Source organism: Nyctereutes procyonoides, unplaced genomic scaffold (assembly GCF_905146905.1).
Source record: "Nyctereutes procyonoides isolate TBG_1078 unplaced genomic scaffold, NYPRO_anot_genome, whole genome shotgun sequence".
Lineage (NCBI taxonomy): Eukaryota > Metazoa > Chordata > Mammalia > Carnivora > Canidae > Nyctereutes > Nyctereutes procyonoides.
Genome location: NW_026575135.1, coordinates 39,688,706 through 39,703,556, shown reverse-complemented (window position 1 = coordinate 39,703,556; position 14,851 = coordinate 39,688,706). Strand labels below are relative to the sequence as shown.

The 14,851-nt window shown below is 36.7% G+C and overlaps 1 protein-coding gene across 5 annotated transcripts in view; it reads right to left on the bottom strand.

The window, feature by feature from the left end:
• NFIB (nuclear factor I B) overlaps positions 1-14,851 on the bottom strand; it is a 234,621-nt gene that overhangs the window by 35,717 nt on the left and 184,053 nt on the right. For all 5 annotated transcript variants that reach the window (XM_055302607.1, XM_055302609.1, XM_055302608.1 and 2 more), the window contains exons 7-8: positions 6,511-6,645; positions 2,085-2,269 (exon numbers count right to left, since the gene is read on the bottom strand). In XM_055302607.1, the coding sequence (XP_055158582.1) occupies positions 2,085-2,269; positions 6,511-6,645 (320 nt within the window). The remainder of the gene's footprint in view (positions 1-2,084; positions 2,270-6,510; positions 6,646-14,851) is intronic.

Genomic DNA, 14,851 nt, shown 5'->3' with positions numbered 1-14,851 from the left:
TAGAAGAAGAATGGCAATAATGTCAAGAAAATGCTGCCACAGAATCTATTACCTCATCCATTCTGCAAGCTCTGGAAGTCTCCAATAGACATTGGAATGGAATCAACATGAGCCAACAGACATTTCTCTCATTTAAAAAGACTAAAACTGACAAAGAGGTCCCAAGCCAATACAGGCAACTTATCTGGAATTCAGGGTCAGAAGAATGGGGAGAGTTATTCCTTTTGGATCTTCTACTGATTCAAACGGATGAAGCTCTACTATAAAAGCTTCTCTTTTAAGGCTGTTAGATGAACTTTCATACCATAGATATGAAAAGAAAGACATTTTATCTGAAGATGAAGTTGAATGGCATTAGGAAAAGATTACCCTATATAGTACATCGTTCCTATTATACAAAATCCTGAGAGGGGATTTTTTTTTTTTTTAATTGAGATGAAAGTAAGATGCTTTTCTTAGAAGCTGGATCTTTACCTTAAAAATAGGGAGAAAAACAGAACAATATAGGCAGATTATCACCTAATATGCCCTCTTAACTTATAAAGAAATGGAAATATACCTAAAACAAGCACTGAATAATTAAAGAAATGCGTAACACTAAGGGCCTGATTTTAATTTGCATAATTTTTCCCCTAACAGTGCCTAATTAAGACATCAGTTAAAAAAAAAAATCCAATGGAACTCTAAGATTTTCCACACTGAATTAACGTTAAGGACTTTTAATGGATGTCTTAATTAGACTTTGTTATTCATGGAAATTCTACACAAATTAAAATCAGACCTTGTGTGCACTGTTCCCAGCTGAGTCTAGCAAAATGCTCTATGGAACTGAGACTCCTGAATCCACGATCTGACAGCAAATTTTATTTCTAAACTGATACATTAAGATCCCACTGTTTTACTTAGTAGTTCTTATTATAGTCATTAAAAGGTTATACCATTTGGACATTTTCTTCTAAAATATAAATGGTTAAACTACAATTCACAACTCAAGAATGGTGTATTTAGTTTAGTATTATTAGTCAATAGAACTAAAAGTACAGGTAACTTTTTAAGTAACCCAAATGGTGCTGGCTATGTTGTTATTCAAAATGAAACATTCAAAAGACTATTTTGCTTCATTTTAACAATTATCACCAAATATGATTTTTTCAGATCTTTTCCTTGTTAATTCTAAACTAATATGTACATACTATTCACTGGCATTTTAGTAACTGAACAGCATTAATGACAATGTTTATGACAATCTCTCAGAGCATTTAATGGTATGATAAGGAGTGGACAGGAATCTTGAAGCTGAAGCAGCAATGCCAAATACCAGACCTTAAGATCAGAACTACATTACAGATTCTGGATATTATAATTTGTGCCAGCTTTGGCACAAAGACTATCTATATGACAACGATTTTCCTCTTATATGAATCCCTAGGAAGTGACCTCTCCATAGAAGAAGCCACATGTTTAAGGAGTGAGAAAGGTACATGAGTCACTATATTTACACAATAAAAGTCCCTAAAACCACTACACAATGTTTAAAAAGAGAGAGAGAGAGAGAAAGAAAAAAAGAAAGACACTTCTGGTAATGTCACTCATTATTAAATGTAGTCATGTCTGTGCAAAGAATAGTCAAGTAGTCATCAAACACTGAAAATGTTTACATTACCAAAGCTTATTTTAATACCTACTAGTTGGTCTAAAAATACAACTGTAAGTTCTTTTGTGTGTGTTTATTTTAGCGCATACCTTGCTCCTATGTTAAACCAGGTATTTCAGAGGTGTGAACTCCAGCTCAGAACTTTTTTGTCAATGTACTTTCTGCATAGACTTTCTTTTCAATCAATAAAAATTCAAAAGCATCAAAACAGACACCCTCACAAATGCGCCCCTTTGGGGCAATACATTTCCTACCTGTCATTCAGCTACCTTTAAATAAAAACTTATTGAGTCACCAAGAAACTTCCTGAAGATGGATTTCAAAAGCTTGAGGTTTTGCCAGACATACTGTCTGAATGAACTTCGTGTTCTAGAGTCAGACCTGTTCCATCTCCCTTAGGCTCTAATCTTATTTTCTCTCTCGTTTTTACCTGGCTGGTTTGCGGACTGGATGGGTCATAAGAAGGTACATAGTTCTTCAGAGTATCCTGAGGATTCAGGTGGGGAGGATATCTGATTGTTGGATGAGAAAAGTAGCTCGACGGGGCTGGAGGAAGAATAGCTTGTGTTGGAAATGGCAGCGGTGAGGGTGGAGGTGGAGTTCGAGTCGAGATGACTGCACAGGACAGAAAAGGGGAGAATGACATCAGGTGTGGAGCCCACTGCTCCGTCCCGCCCCCTAGAGCCACATGAGGCTGTCACCCTGACAGCTCCTCACTGCTTCCCTGTGACCTGCCCCCATTTTCCCGCAGCACTCTATTGTCCACGCTGGCAGTGAGAACACACAGACCTAACCCCACTCTGGGGTACTAATGATCTGGTTTTCTAGATCCATGAATGCTGAGACAAAGGAAGTTTCTCTTTTATAGGTTAAGCCAATATTTCACAAAACATTTCTTTAAGCAGAGTTATTTCCCATCAGAATACAATCTTTGATCAGAAAGTCTTTGTGTCTTAAGTCCAGACCAACTTGCACATTAATCAAAGGGCAGGGGCACCCACAGATGCTCTGCCGAAATTCAAAATAGAAACATAGTCCAATTTTAAATAAATATTTTCCCTATACATCCTAGCGGGTGGTTGGTTAAAAGGGAAGCCAATAACTAGTAAACAATAATGTGCTGAATAATTACCTGATCTTTGTATAAATGCTCATGAACATTTGAACACAGCGCCTGGGAACTATTTTTCCTAATGAAAATGTTCCTTTCAAAACCAAAAGAGCTCTACTCTGTAACTATTTTTCTTCTACTCTAACTTTTATTACACGTAGCTTAAAAGATGTTGTTAAGATAAGATCAAGAATAAAACCCACAGAAATGTGAATTTAAACTTTCATATAGGCATATTAACTTACCAATAAATCACAAAGGGAAATTATATATAAAACATATGCGATGTAGACAATGTTTAATTGTATTGTAATTTTTCAACATCAGTATGACCATAATTTATTGTTTAGTTTTTGAAATACAATTCTTAAGTTTGAAAAATGGAGAAAGAATATAATTGCACGATCATTATCTCTATAATGTTGAGGAAAATAACCACACTAAGTACAATTTAAGAGTACCAAAGAGTATATGTAGAAGTGAAGATTAAATGTCTATTTCCATTTAATATTTTGATCCAAATCATAGGAAATTACATATGATAAATGTTTAGTGTTTTATGAGACAACTTAGCAAACAATATGCAAAATAAATTCTTTCCATGACATATTAATGAAAATCATCTGGACTAACTTATCTCCAACTTTGTAATTATGTACAAATATATATATATAACATATATATATATATGCTTTTAAAGAGATATTATTTATCTTCTCCAAAGAAAGCTTTCTTCAGAAAATATGAGAAATTAAGAATGTATATCAGCAAAGAATCATAAATTCAATTTTATGGTCACAAGTTGCTTCCTGAATGTCCGGGCCACGCGGAATCCTCTGGATTGTTACAATGCAGATTCCAAGGCCTAACCACAGACCTACTGGCTGAGACCCTCCAGGGGTAAGGCACCAGAAAGTACAATTTAAAGAAGTGCCTCATGTAATCTTTCCACACCGAAGTACGCAAATCCTCCAACAAAGGGACACATTTCAGAGAACAATTAAATATTTCTTTAAACGAAACTCCTTTTTGACATACTACTCTGTTGAAGAAGAACATACATCTGGAAGTATAATTTAAGGAAATGCAAACACCCAAGTTAAATCTTTTTTACTTGGTGTTGAAGTGCACTTAATCTCAGCTCAATTTAACCATGGTCTTCACCTGCATCTGTGCACAAGCCCTTGACCATGGTCTTCACCCGCATCTGTGCACAAGCCCTTGAAAGATACATATGCAGTTCCATCTTGGGCCCCCTGGGCTTTGAGATCAAGGTGGCACCAGTAGTTTCAGAGACATCTTTGTTCAATGGAACTGGCACATATCAAATCAGGCCTCAGGCTCTAGGCTCCCTTGTACTGTGCTCACAGAAGCTGTAGCTGGCCTGATATAAGCTAAGAAGAATGTAATATTTCAACTGAAAGTAAAAATGGCTACCTTGTATCAATAAAATTCATTCTAGTCATCAGAAAAAGGAGAAGCAAAATACAAGGCAGAAAACGTTACCCTTGTTCATGAAAGAATTCATACATGCATACATGTATGTATGTGTATTTCCTGCCTACACTATTGCAAAGCTACATTATTTCTTCATTGTCTTTCCCCCAGTCTCACTCCTTCCAAAACAGCCTTTATAGTCTTATATGAATGAATTTTGTAAAATAGCATCTCAAGGATATAATTTTGTTGCTAAAAATCTTTCCATGGCTCTCTACCACTTCCAGAATGAAAGCCCAACAACTTCACAGGTTTGTACAGTCCTCAAGTGCTGTAGGAAACCCTCCCTGGCTCACTTCTTGGGCTTTATATCTGGCCACTCTCTTTCCAGGCCACATTGAGATATTTGTGGATCCCTAGATACATGGCAGTTCCTTGCCACAGTGACCTCTCTGACACAAATACAGGCTGTTCACTTTGTCTGGAACAACCTTCCTCTTGGCTTTTTCTTCTTTCTTGCGGCAAATTCACTCTTTAAATTTTAAGAACACATCTCTTCCAGGCATCTAATCCTTTTCCAAGTGTCTGCTCCTGTTCAGATTTCATGCCTAGATGATGTGGTACTCTTGTCTCCATGCTGTCACATTAGCTCTTTACAGACAGAAACTGTCTCTCATGACCAAGGTGCCATGCCTACCAAGGGCCCTAATACATTACATACTGAGTAAATATCTGGTGAAGGACCAAGGCGGAAGGCTTATCTAGGTTTCTCATGGTTTATTCTATAAAAGTGTACTATTTAATTTTTTCCAAATGTCAGAGATATGAATATTTTGTCATAATAAATTAATGATTTGATTGCTAAGTTAATTTTGCTAAAATAGTCAACATTACAGATCTGTGAAATAATTACAGATTTTTTGACATATCTTAGCAGTACAAACAATATAAATGTAAGAATTTTATAACACATTTGATTTATATATTATTTTCTTAATTAAATAATTTTCTTGGTAGTAGCAATAAGGGCCATGCATTTTTTTTTTTTAGTATAAGATACACTTAGAGACCAAAGCTAAGAATTTTTTTTTATAACTGAAGTTATATCCTTTGAATAAAGGTTTAAAAACCAGATTCAATTTGTTTGAAGAATAAGAAATTGCCTATCTATTAATTTAAAGCAGTAAGAGTATCGGTACAAACATATTTATATACAAAAATTCTGGGGCGCCTGGGTGGCTCAGTGGTTGAGCGTCTGCCTTCAGCTCAGGTCATGGTCCAGTGGTCCTGGGATTGAGTCCCGGATCGTGCTCCCCACAGGGAGCCTGCTTCTCCCTCTGCCTATGTCTCTACCTCTCTCTCTGTCTCTCATGAATAAATAAATAAAATCATAAAAAAACAAAAAACAACTTTATCCACCAAAAATTCAGTATACTCCTTTCTAGTGCTCAAGAATAACAGGTAGAAAGTATAAAGTATTGCTTATTAATTATATCTCACTTTTAATTTTTTAAAAAGATTTTATCAATTTATTTATGAGAGACAGAGAGAGAGGCAGAGACACAGGTAGAGGGAGAAGCAGGCTCACTGCAAGGAGCCTGATGCAGGACTTGATCCCGGGATCCCAGGATCATGTCCTGAGCTGAAGGCAGATGCTCAACTGCTGAGCCACCCAGGCATCTCTCACTTTTAATTTTTGAAAGAGGATTTAGTTTAGTTGTTCTTTAAAGTATAAATGTGAAATACTGTATTCTTTTTCCTACATAAGACATAGTATCAAGTGTACTAGCTCACAGAAAAAACTTATTTGTGCACATAAAAAATGCCAAAGAACCCCTTTTATTTTTCTGATTAATTTCACTCCTAAATAAGTAATTAAATATTGATTTTTGCATAGAAAATAACATCTGTGGAAATAGTGCCTGTATATCTTAATGCCTCTGGAAATACTCCAAACTTAGCAACATATTTGAAATTCCATCTTTCTTTAGTCAAATAACATAGAATGCGGACCAATCCTGAAGCTATAGTTAAAGATAACCATGTACCCCACTTCTTCTAATTTCTCGTGATTGTAATATTTCCAATAATGGCAATTAAAAATACATTCATGAATGTTATTCATTTGAATGCTTTGGAAATCTTTTCTCATATTGCTAAGAAAAAAATATTTGATTGGATCATGACCTTCCCTCTTTTGGTTGAGAAAATATGGCCACCCAGCTGTAATTATAACTCTTGCTCCATCCCTGAGAGTGAGCTCTGAAAACAAGAGATAAGCTTCTCCTCTATGCTTGAAACTCCTCACCACTGTGTGCAACTCCAGGTATTCCGGGATGATGGTGCTGGGGGAAAGTGCTCAATCTTGGGGAAGAATCTTGTGGCGATGTAGAGCTGAACAGTGGCTTTTCAGGCTTCTTCATAGTAGTCGGAGAAGACATATCTGAAAAGGAAAATGGAAAAACCCAAACGTTATGACCTCCTTTAGCTATAAAGTTCATGTTAATATAAGAAGAGATCTCATTTTCTAACATTTCATTATTTCTGTACTTCGGCTCTCTACAAAATATGTATGGAGGGTCAAATGCCTAGTAATGTTGGAGATTTGAAATATCTGTCAGAAACAATCTCCACTGAAGTTAACCCAAGGCTTTATTAAAATTATCATCGGAATTATTTCTCCTACTAAATAAACCTTGAACTTTTGAAAAGCTAAGTATCATGTTTCCCTTGGCGCCTTGGTTCACATTAAGGTCTTTTTTACCTCAGCATTTCATTCTTAGATTTATACGATTCCGGGGTTTGTCTTTTGACCTGCTGACTACACTGTGGAAAAAAAAAAACAGAAGAAAACCTGGTGCAAATGTGAAAAACAACCTTTGGGTATGCTGGTAAGTCTATCATTGATTTAACATCTTCTGTGGAAAACTCAGTACTTGTTTAACAAAAAGTACATTCCTTAATTTGCTCATTCTGCAAATATTTATTGGCCTCCTCTATCTGCCAGGTAAAGTGAAGATGTTATGAAAAATACAAAGTAACTGCTGTAGGGATACTCACTGTCAGTGAAGAGGAGAATGATAAGAAGAAAATGGCTGTCAACCGCTGAGAGGGAGGAAGTGTGTTGAGAGCTAAGGTGCTGTGTTTGCTGCTACATCTCCAGCCTCACTGCACAAGGACGGTGACCACTTTAGCCTTCCCAGGTTAAGGAAGATGCCTCAGTGGCACCGTGTTTAAAATGTGGATGAGGATGACACTCCCAGACAGAGGAAATGTTCAGAGGAAGGGAGGCAATAACATCAGCAAGTAGTACAAGTAATGTATGGCATAGCTGGCAGGACCCACACAATAAGGAACTATGGACTTTGTGTATAGATATCTGAATGCTTGCCTTGATGGGGAAGTGCTACTGATGAGCAAAATATGATCACACATTAACAGTTTAAAGCTATCCTTCCCAAAACTACATGGAGGATGGATTAGGCAAATGGAGACAGCAATCACAGGGACCCCTTAAGATGACAGATTTATTAATATACTCCCTCCATAAATATTTACTGAAGGCTTAATTTATGCCAGACACTGCACCAGTTGCTGGAGACACAATGGTTAACTAGATTAGATTAAGTTTCAGCCTCTACAAAACTTAAAAACCAGGGAGGGAGGGCATACATACAAGTTAAAAGGTAATTATAAAACAGTGTGAAAATTGCTATGGTAGATAGCACTACCACAATTATTAATTCATAGCCAATCTTATTTCACCTTTATGCCATCTACACTCCCTCCTGTCTCACTTTGTTTTTTTTTTTAATTTATATTTATTTATGATAGTCACACACACAGAGAGAGAGAAAGGCAGAGACACAGGCAGAGGGAGAAGCAGGCTCCATGCCCCGGGAGCCGGACGTGGGATTCGATCCCGGGTCTCCAGGATCGCGCCCCGGGCCAAAGTCAGGCGCCAAACCGCTGCGCCACCCAGGGATCCCTACACTCCCTCCTGTCTTACTTTGAAGCAAACTGCAGACAGCACATAATTTCACTTATAAAATGTTGCAATTTGTAGCTCTAAGAGAAAAAACTTTTTATTTTAAAAAACCTAAAACTTTAGCATATTAAATATATATACATGCATATACATACATAAGGTTTATTTTTTAACTTTTTTAACAAGAGAAAAAAACCTCACAGTGCTATTTAAAGAAATTTATGGTGCTATTAATATAAGAAACTGGTGATCATTATGATTTGCCATTTGAAAAATCACATAAGCACTGGTAAAAGCATCCAATGAAATTAAATATGTGTTTTCAGTACATTAGCACTTAAAGAATGGAATTGTAACTGTTAAAACAGTAGATATCACAGTGTACAAAAAATGACAGGTGTATTTGTAGCTATAATTTGTGATTAACTGGCTTTCTCACTAACCTATCAGAACTTCGATGCGTTGGTGAGCCATTTCCTTATATCTTTCACAAAAAGAAAAAAAAAGAAGAAAAGAAATTGCTAATGAAACCATGGCAATTAATGCTGCTACAAAAAAGAAAGAGGAAAAATGTTGAGACTATTTAAAAACATACAAAACAAAGTCCCTTTTGGCTAAGGTCCCTTAAAAATGCCAAAAATAATACTTAATTTCACTTAAAAGCTACATGATTTTAAAAGGTAATACTACAAATAGAAGTTTTGGCCTGCTAGAAGCTAATCACAGACATATATAGGTCTTCAGGAGAGGAAAGAACCTTTATTTCTCCCTCACTTTGCAGATAATGTAGTAAGTTTCTATTCCAAAGTTTTAATTTGAAATTAACTATTTGAAAAAGAAATCTATTGACACTCTCATGCTTTACCTGTGGTTAAATATAGATCTCAAATAAAATTAACCAGTGTAATAAGTTTCTAAAGACTCCACATCTAGGGCCACCTGAGTGGCTCAGCTGGTTAAGCAACCTACTCATGGTTTGGGCTCAGGTCATGATCTCAGGGTCATAAGATCAAGTCCCTCACTGGGCTCCACACTCATCAGGGAGTCTGCTTAGAGATTCTCACCCTCTCCCCTCACTTGCACACTCTCACTCTCACTCTCTCTTTCTCTCAAATAAATAATCTTTGAAAAAAAGAGAAGACTCCAGATATAAGCAATAGAGCCTTTACTATACATTACTGAAAAATAATGAAATATGCCAGAGCTTGGGCAACAGAATGAATATTATTATAGTTCTGTCATATCTGGGGATGCTCAATCAAGGCTATTGCAAGTACTGTACTGTTTCCAAATTTTCATTAAATGTACCTGAATTCACCTGAGTCATTTTCTGTAAAGAGCACATAAATCAAGGGTGTTTGTCAGAAGTTCAAGAAGATGGGTGATTACGTAATTTTTGGGAAATGAAGCCTTTGCATTTTCTTACTCAAAATAATACACTTGGCTTTCCTGGGTAATTATTACAAGTCGATTTATTGTTCAGGTTCTCTTTAGGCATGTACTGAATAATAATGGTACCTTCATGTTCAGAACACACAAAGGAATTACAGAGGCCAACGGGGCAGACAAATTAAAATTCACTCTTCAAGTTGTAAAAGGGACCACAAATTGTCTTCTCCTCAAACAATCAAGTGAACTTATAAAAGTAAAAGTAAGAATGAGAAGGTCCACTGTTTATACTGACACTACTTCTTTTAAAAAGATAAAGAATGATAATATGGAAAGTGAGCTTAATCAGCACTGTCTTCCCACTAGATGAAATTATCTTTGAACCCATTAATCAATAAAGATACACTGGTACCCTGCTTGTGCAAGGCATATGCTAAGTGTTTGGGGGACACAAAATGACCCGCTACCCACCACGGCCACAGGAAAAAAAACTCACTGCAATAGAGAAAGAATAAAAATAAAATCTCAATTATCTGGGAGAAGTAAGGGTAGAGTTTCTAGCTATTATATTTTAATCATGAATCAAACTTGTATTGTTTTGATTTTAATTTTATTTTGAATGTCTGCAGTCTAGTAGACCTCATGCCAAACTGAAAAATGATACTGCTTCTATTTTTAATGCATGTCTAGGCTACAAAAATAAAAAAAAATGTTTGAGGAATGAATATATAGGAGAGATGGTTTTAAGTGACCTTTCTCTGGAGAAAAACAAATGTCATGCTTTTCACAGTGTATTGTCCCTCAAGCCAGAAGAATAATACATAAAAAGATTGAGTTGAAAATAAGTTGAATAATAATAAAGCTGAATAATATATAAATATATAAAAAGTTGAATAATAATACATACATAATAATGCATACGTTGAATAATACATGAAATAAAGAAATTGGCGAGAGAAGCAAGATGATAAGAAAAGGATTATGTGGTGTTTCTTGTGGTGGGAAGGAGGCAGGAATTGCTGGTGGTCCATGAGAAAGAAGCAAAGGCCAATGAGGGCTTGCTGTCAAACAAAGACACCTAATTTGATTTGGAAAGTAAAAATTTATAAATGAACTGATCTCAGGAGGGAAATGCTTTCCAAAAGTATATTTTTTTTCTGTTTCTTGTAGCTTCTACTAAGCCCTTTTCACTAGTACCTGGTTAAATGAAAAACCGCCTGTCCAGTCTCCTTCCAAGCCTTCCTCCTCATAGTTCATTGCAAAACCAGTAGTTGAAATCATCTCCTTCTGACAATATCTTCCTCAATTTAAGATCTATGATGGTATCACATTTTTCTGTAAGTTTTTCCTTACCATTCCATTTTGCTTAAATTTTAGCTAAACTCATTTACTTATGGCCTCCTGGAGGGGGAAACCAGGAGGAATGTACTTTTAACTCTGTCTTTCTCCTCTGATGACATTCCCTTGGGCTAGAGAATGATGTTTTTCTCCCCTCTTATTCCAGCTATATAACATTATTTTATCCATTGAACTACCTTGATTTATTTTCTCTCCAAGCAACAACTCCTGGGACTGTGGAGGTATAGATTTCCTTAATGATCTTCTGTTTGTGTCTGATATTATCTGAAGGATTTATTATTATGATTATGATTATTATGATTATTTTGTACTTGTTCTATCCTTTGTGTGTGTGTGTGTGTGTGTGTGTGTGTGTGTGTGTGTGTATGCTTGACTTGAGGGTCAAAAGACATACGGAGGCTGGAAGAACATGCTCAGGGAGAGAATTTTTTTAAAAATCTAGCACTGAAAGACAGTAGAAGAGGTAGAGCAGATGCTGCATCTAGGCAGTTTATCCTAGAATCGCGTGCATACGAAAGAAGCTGTATGGTGGACTGGTAACTAGTACATAAGTAAGTAAAATAACCAGTCCATATATCGTAAAATGCATGGTTGCATGAGCAGATCTCATCAAATGAGAAGTAACTGTATGTAAGGCAAAAAGATAAAACAAAATTAGTCACTCAGTTTCTAATAAGTGTGAGAAGCCAGGACAAGGCCTCAAGTTCAAGATGTTAAATAAGACCACCTGCTCCCTGACTTGGCAATCCTTATAGTTCAGCAGAAAGGACAGATATTACAAATACAAATACAAAAATTCACTAATTGCAATTGTGATATCAGATTATACAGAAGATTCTACTTAATGACAGAAATCAACAAAGCTAATTTTAAAAAAAGGAAGATTCACATTGATGGTGATATTCTTCTGTGTCTATACCCATGTTTGGATTTATAATTGGACAATTAGCTATGGCTTTAGCAACCAATTGTGAAGTCAAATACATCATAAAAGATTACTAGGTAGGAAAAAGTTCCACCCATATAAGTTGGTTCATTTAGATTTAAACATAGCTTTAAATAGTATTTTGCAAATCAAGTCATCCCATGATTTTTACTAGCCCAAGTATAATTTTTTTTGGCACTGGGACATACATACATCCTAAGCCCTGATGTGTCATTCATTTCACAGCATCACTTCAAAGAGATAAAGGCTTAAGCAAATAAAGAGTTAGATCAACTCATCTCCCAACAAGGTAATTTCATCTACAAAGGAAGAGTGTTGCTGTGAAACACAGCGTATGCACTCGACTCATCAGCAGCTTGCACAAATGGCGCTCCAGATGTATATCTGTTCAAGTCAGCCCAAGGCAACAATTTTGATCAATTCTAATGTGATAAAATGCTGCAGGGAAAGTGTGCAGAAACGTGTTTACGTCAGCCCTTAATTAAACTGTTGTTCACTTCCAAAGAACCTTAGGAAACACTAATGAGACATGAGTTTTGGCAATTTCTTCATCAAAGCAAAGACCCCTTCCTCAGTCTGTAGCAGCCTGTCATCCAAGTTGCTCCCGGGATAAATGTCACATGGCACTCCAATCAGTTAGCCACCTGTTAGTAGAACTTCACTGAAGTCAACTAGTGATCTAGGGCAAGCTCAAACAGCCACCTTAACACCTGTCTGTCTGGGACACCTGCTCCTTTTTTACATATAGTAGAGCAATATGTTAACTTTTCCAATATGCTTGGCTAGATTAAGGTTACCCAAATTGAATTTCTATCACCTACATAAAAAACACATCATTTTCTTAAAAAAAAAAAAAATCTATTCTTCTTCCCTATAATGACCCTTACAGTTTACAACTATTTCAAATCAATTATGTAAGAATTATGTAAGAGCATAAAAGTGTTCTAGATGCTATTAATCTCAGCATAACATTAAAATATATTAACTGTGTCATTCCTATAATTTGGAAAAACATAGTTCTATCTAGTTAACAAAGAAACAGTCTCAAAATATTTTAACAGTGCAATCCTTTTCCATATTCCTAAGTTGTCTTTCTTATTTATGCACCATGCTTGGAAACAAGTCCAAATGAACCCTCTAGGTTCAAGTCATCATTTGCTGGCTTCTCTTGGTTTCCAGTATTTAAGTTAAGGTATGTTTTATTATGAATTGCTTAAGGAGCTACCATCATTGTTAAAAATGTCTTCTTTATTTTTTATATTATCAAGCTGCTGAACAGATGTTACAGGATTTTTTTTTTTTTAAGATTGTATTTATTTGAGAGAGAGCGAGCATGAGCAGGGAGGAGGGGCAGAGGGAGAAGCTCACTCTCCACTGAGCAGGGAGCCCAATGTGGGGTTCCATCCCAGAACCATGGGATCATAACCTGAGCTGAAGGCATATGCTTAACACCATCTGAGCCGCCCGTTTTTTGTTTTGTTTTTTTCAGAAGAAAACTCAAGGTGTAATGAAAACTGCAATAGGGAGGCCTCTGTTACCCCTGACCCTTTGGGATGAGTGTGACAGAGACCAAAACAAGGAAAGTGCATAAGTGGTATAACTTGGTTTTGATAGTTCCGTGACTCAGATTTGACAAGATTATGTTATACTGACAACTCTTGCCAAGGCAATACCTCTCATAGCTTTCTAGGCTTCCTTATTTTTTTTTTACTTTCATGTATTTTGTTTTTCCCTAGTTTTAGAAATTTACAAAAACCTGGGACATAGGAAATCTCAGAGCGGGAGAGGACATTCACGGTGGGATAAGGCAAGGGTGGTCAACACATCCCTCACTCTGCTGAACCTCTGTCAAGCAACACAAAACACGGAGAGTGGAAAATGAACTTCAGCTCAACGGGAATCTCTGCTGTCCATTAATGTGCCGCGGTGGCAGCTGGAAGACAACACGAGAAACAACAATCTGCATAAAATAATAAAGCTGGTTTCTAATAAATGAGAGGCCACCACATCTAGGGTGTGGGACGAGTTCAGGAGCTAGAAATCTGATACTTTTATGTCAGGCCATAAATCCAGAGTCAGTCCTGAAAGAAGGAAACAGCTTGGGCTCGGTGCCCAGAGGACAAGGAGAAGACAAGGAACACAACTCTGCCAACTGAGTGCTCACAGAAACCAAGGATTCTCTTCCTCTGTTCTGGCCTGGGGGTAAATCAGGAGTAGGAGAAGGAAGTTTAAAGGTTATTTATAACCATATAAACGTTATGTAAAATACTGCAATTATCAAGCCTAGGACATTCCAGCCCTAAGCTCTGATGTATTTATTTCAATTGTTTTCCTGTGGGGAATCAAGGGGATCTGTGCCTTACCAAGTTCTACCCATAGATAAAGAAGTGATGGCTGGGAAGTGCCCTGAGGGAGTGTGTCCCGCAGCAGAGCCTGTGGGCTGGCTATACCTTTGCCATGAAAGACACAACCTCTGAGGTAGGTACCCCCATCCTGCCCACCCCCCCCCCAAGAAAAAATGGAGCTAACGTGGCTCACAGGAGAACGTGATGCGATGCACAATGGTTTCAATTAAATATAAATGATGAAAAAGAGGTGCATGGGTAAAGTAAAAAAGCCATGGAGACATTGTTCTTTAAAAATATTCATAGGACATGTTTAAAAATTGCTTACGGGGGGGGGGGGGTGTCTGAGTGTCTCAGTCGGTTAAGTGACTTATTCTTGAGCTCAGCTCAAGTCATGATCTCAGGGTCATGAGTTCAAGTCCTGCACTGGGCTGCATTACTTAAAAATAGATGGATAGATAGATAGATAGATAGATAGATAGATAGATAAATAAATAAATAAATAAATAAATAAATAAATAAATAAATATTGCTTCTAGAGCCATGTGCTATGTTTAAATGCTATGGATATGACAGTGGAATTAAACCACTCAGGCACCACTAGTGAGAACGTAAATTCATA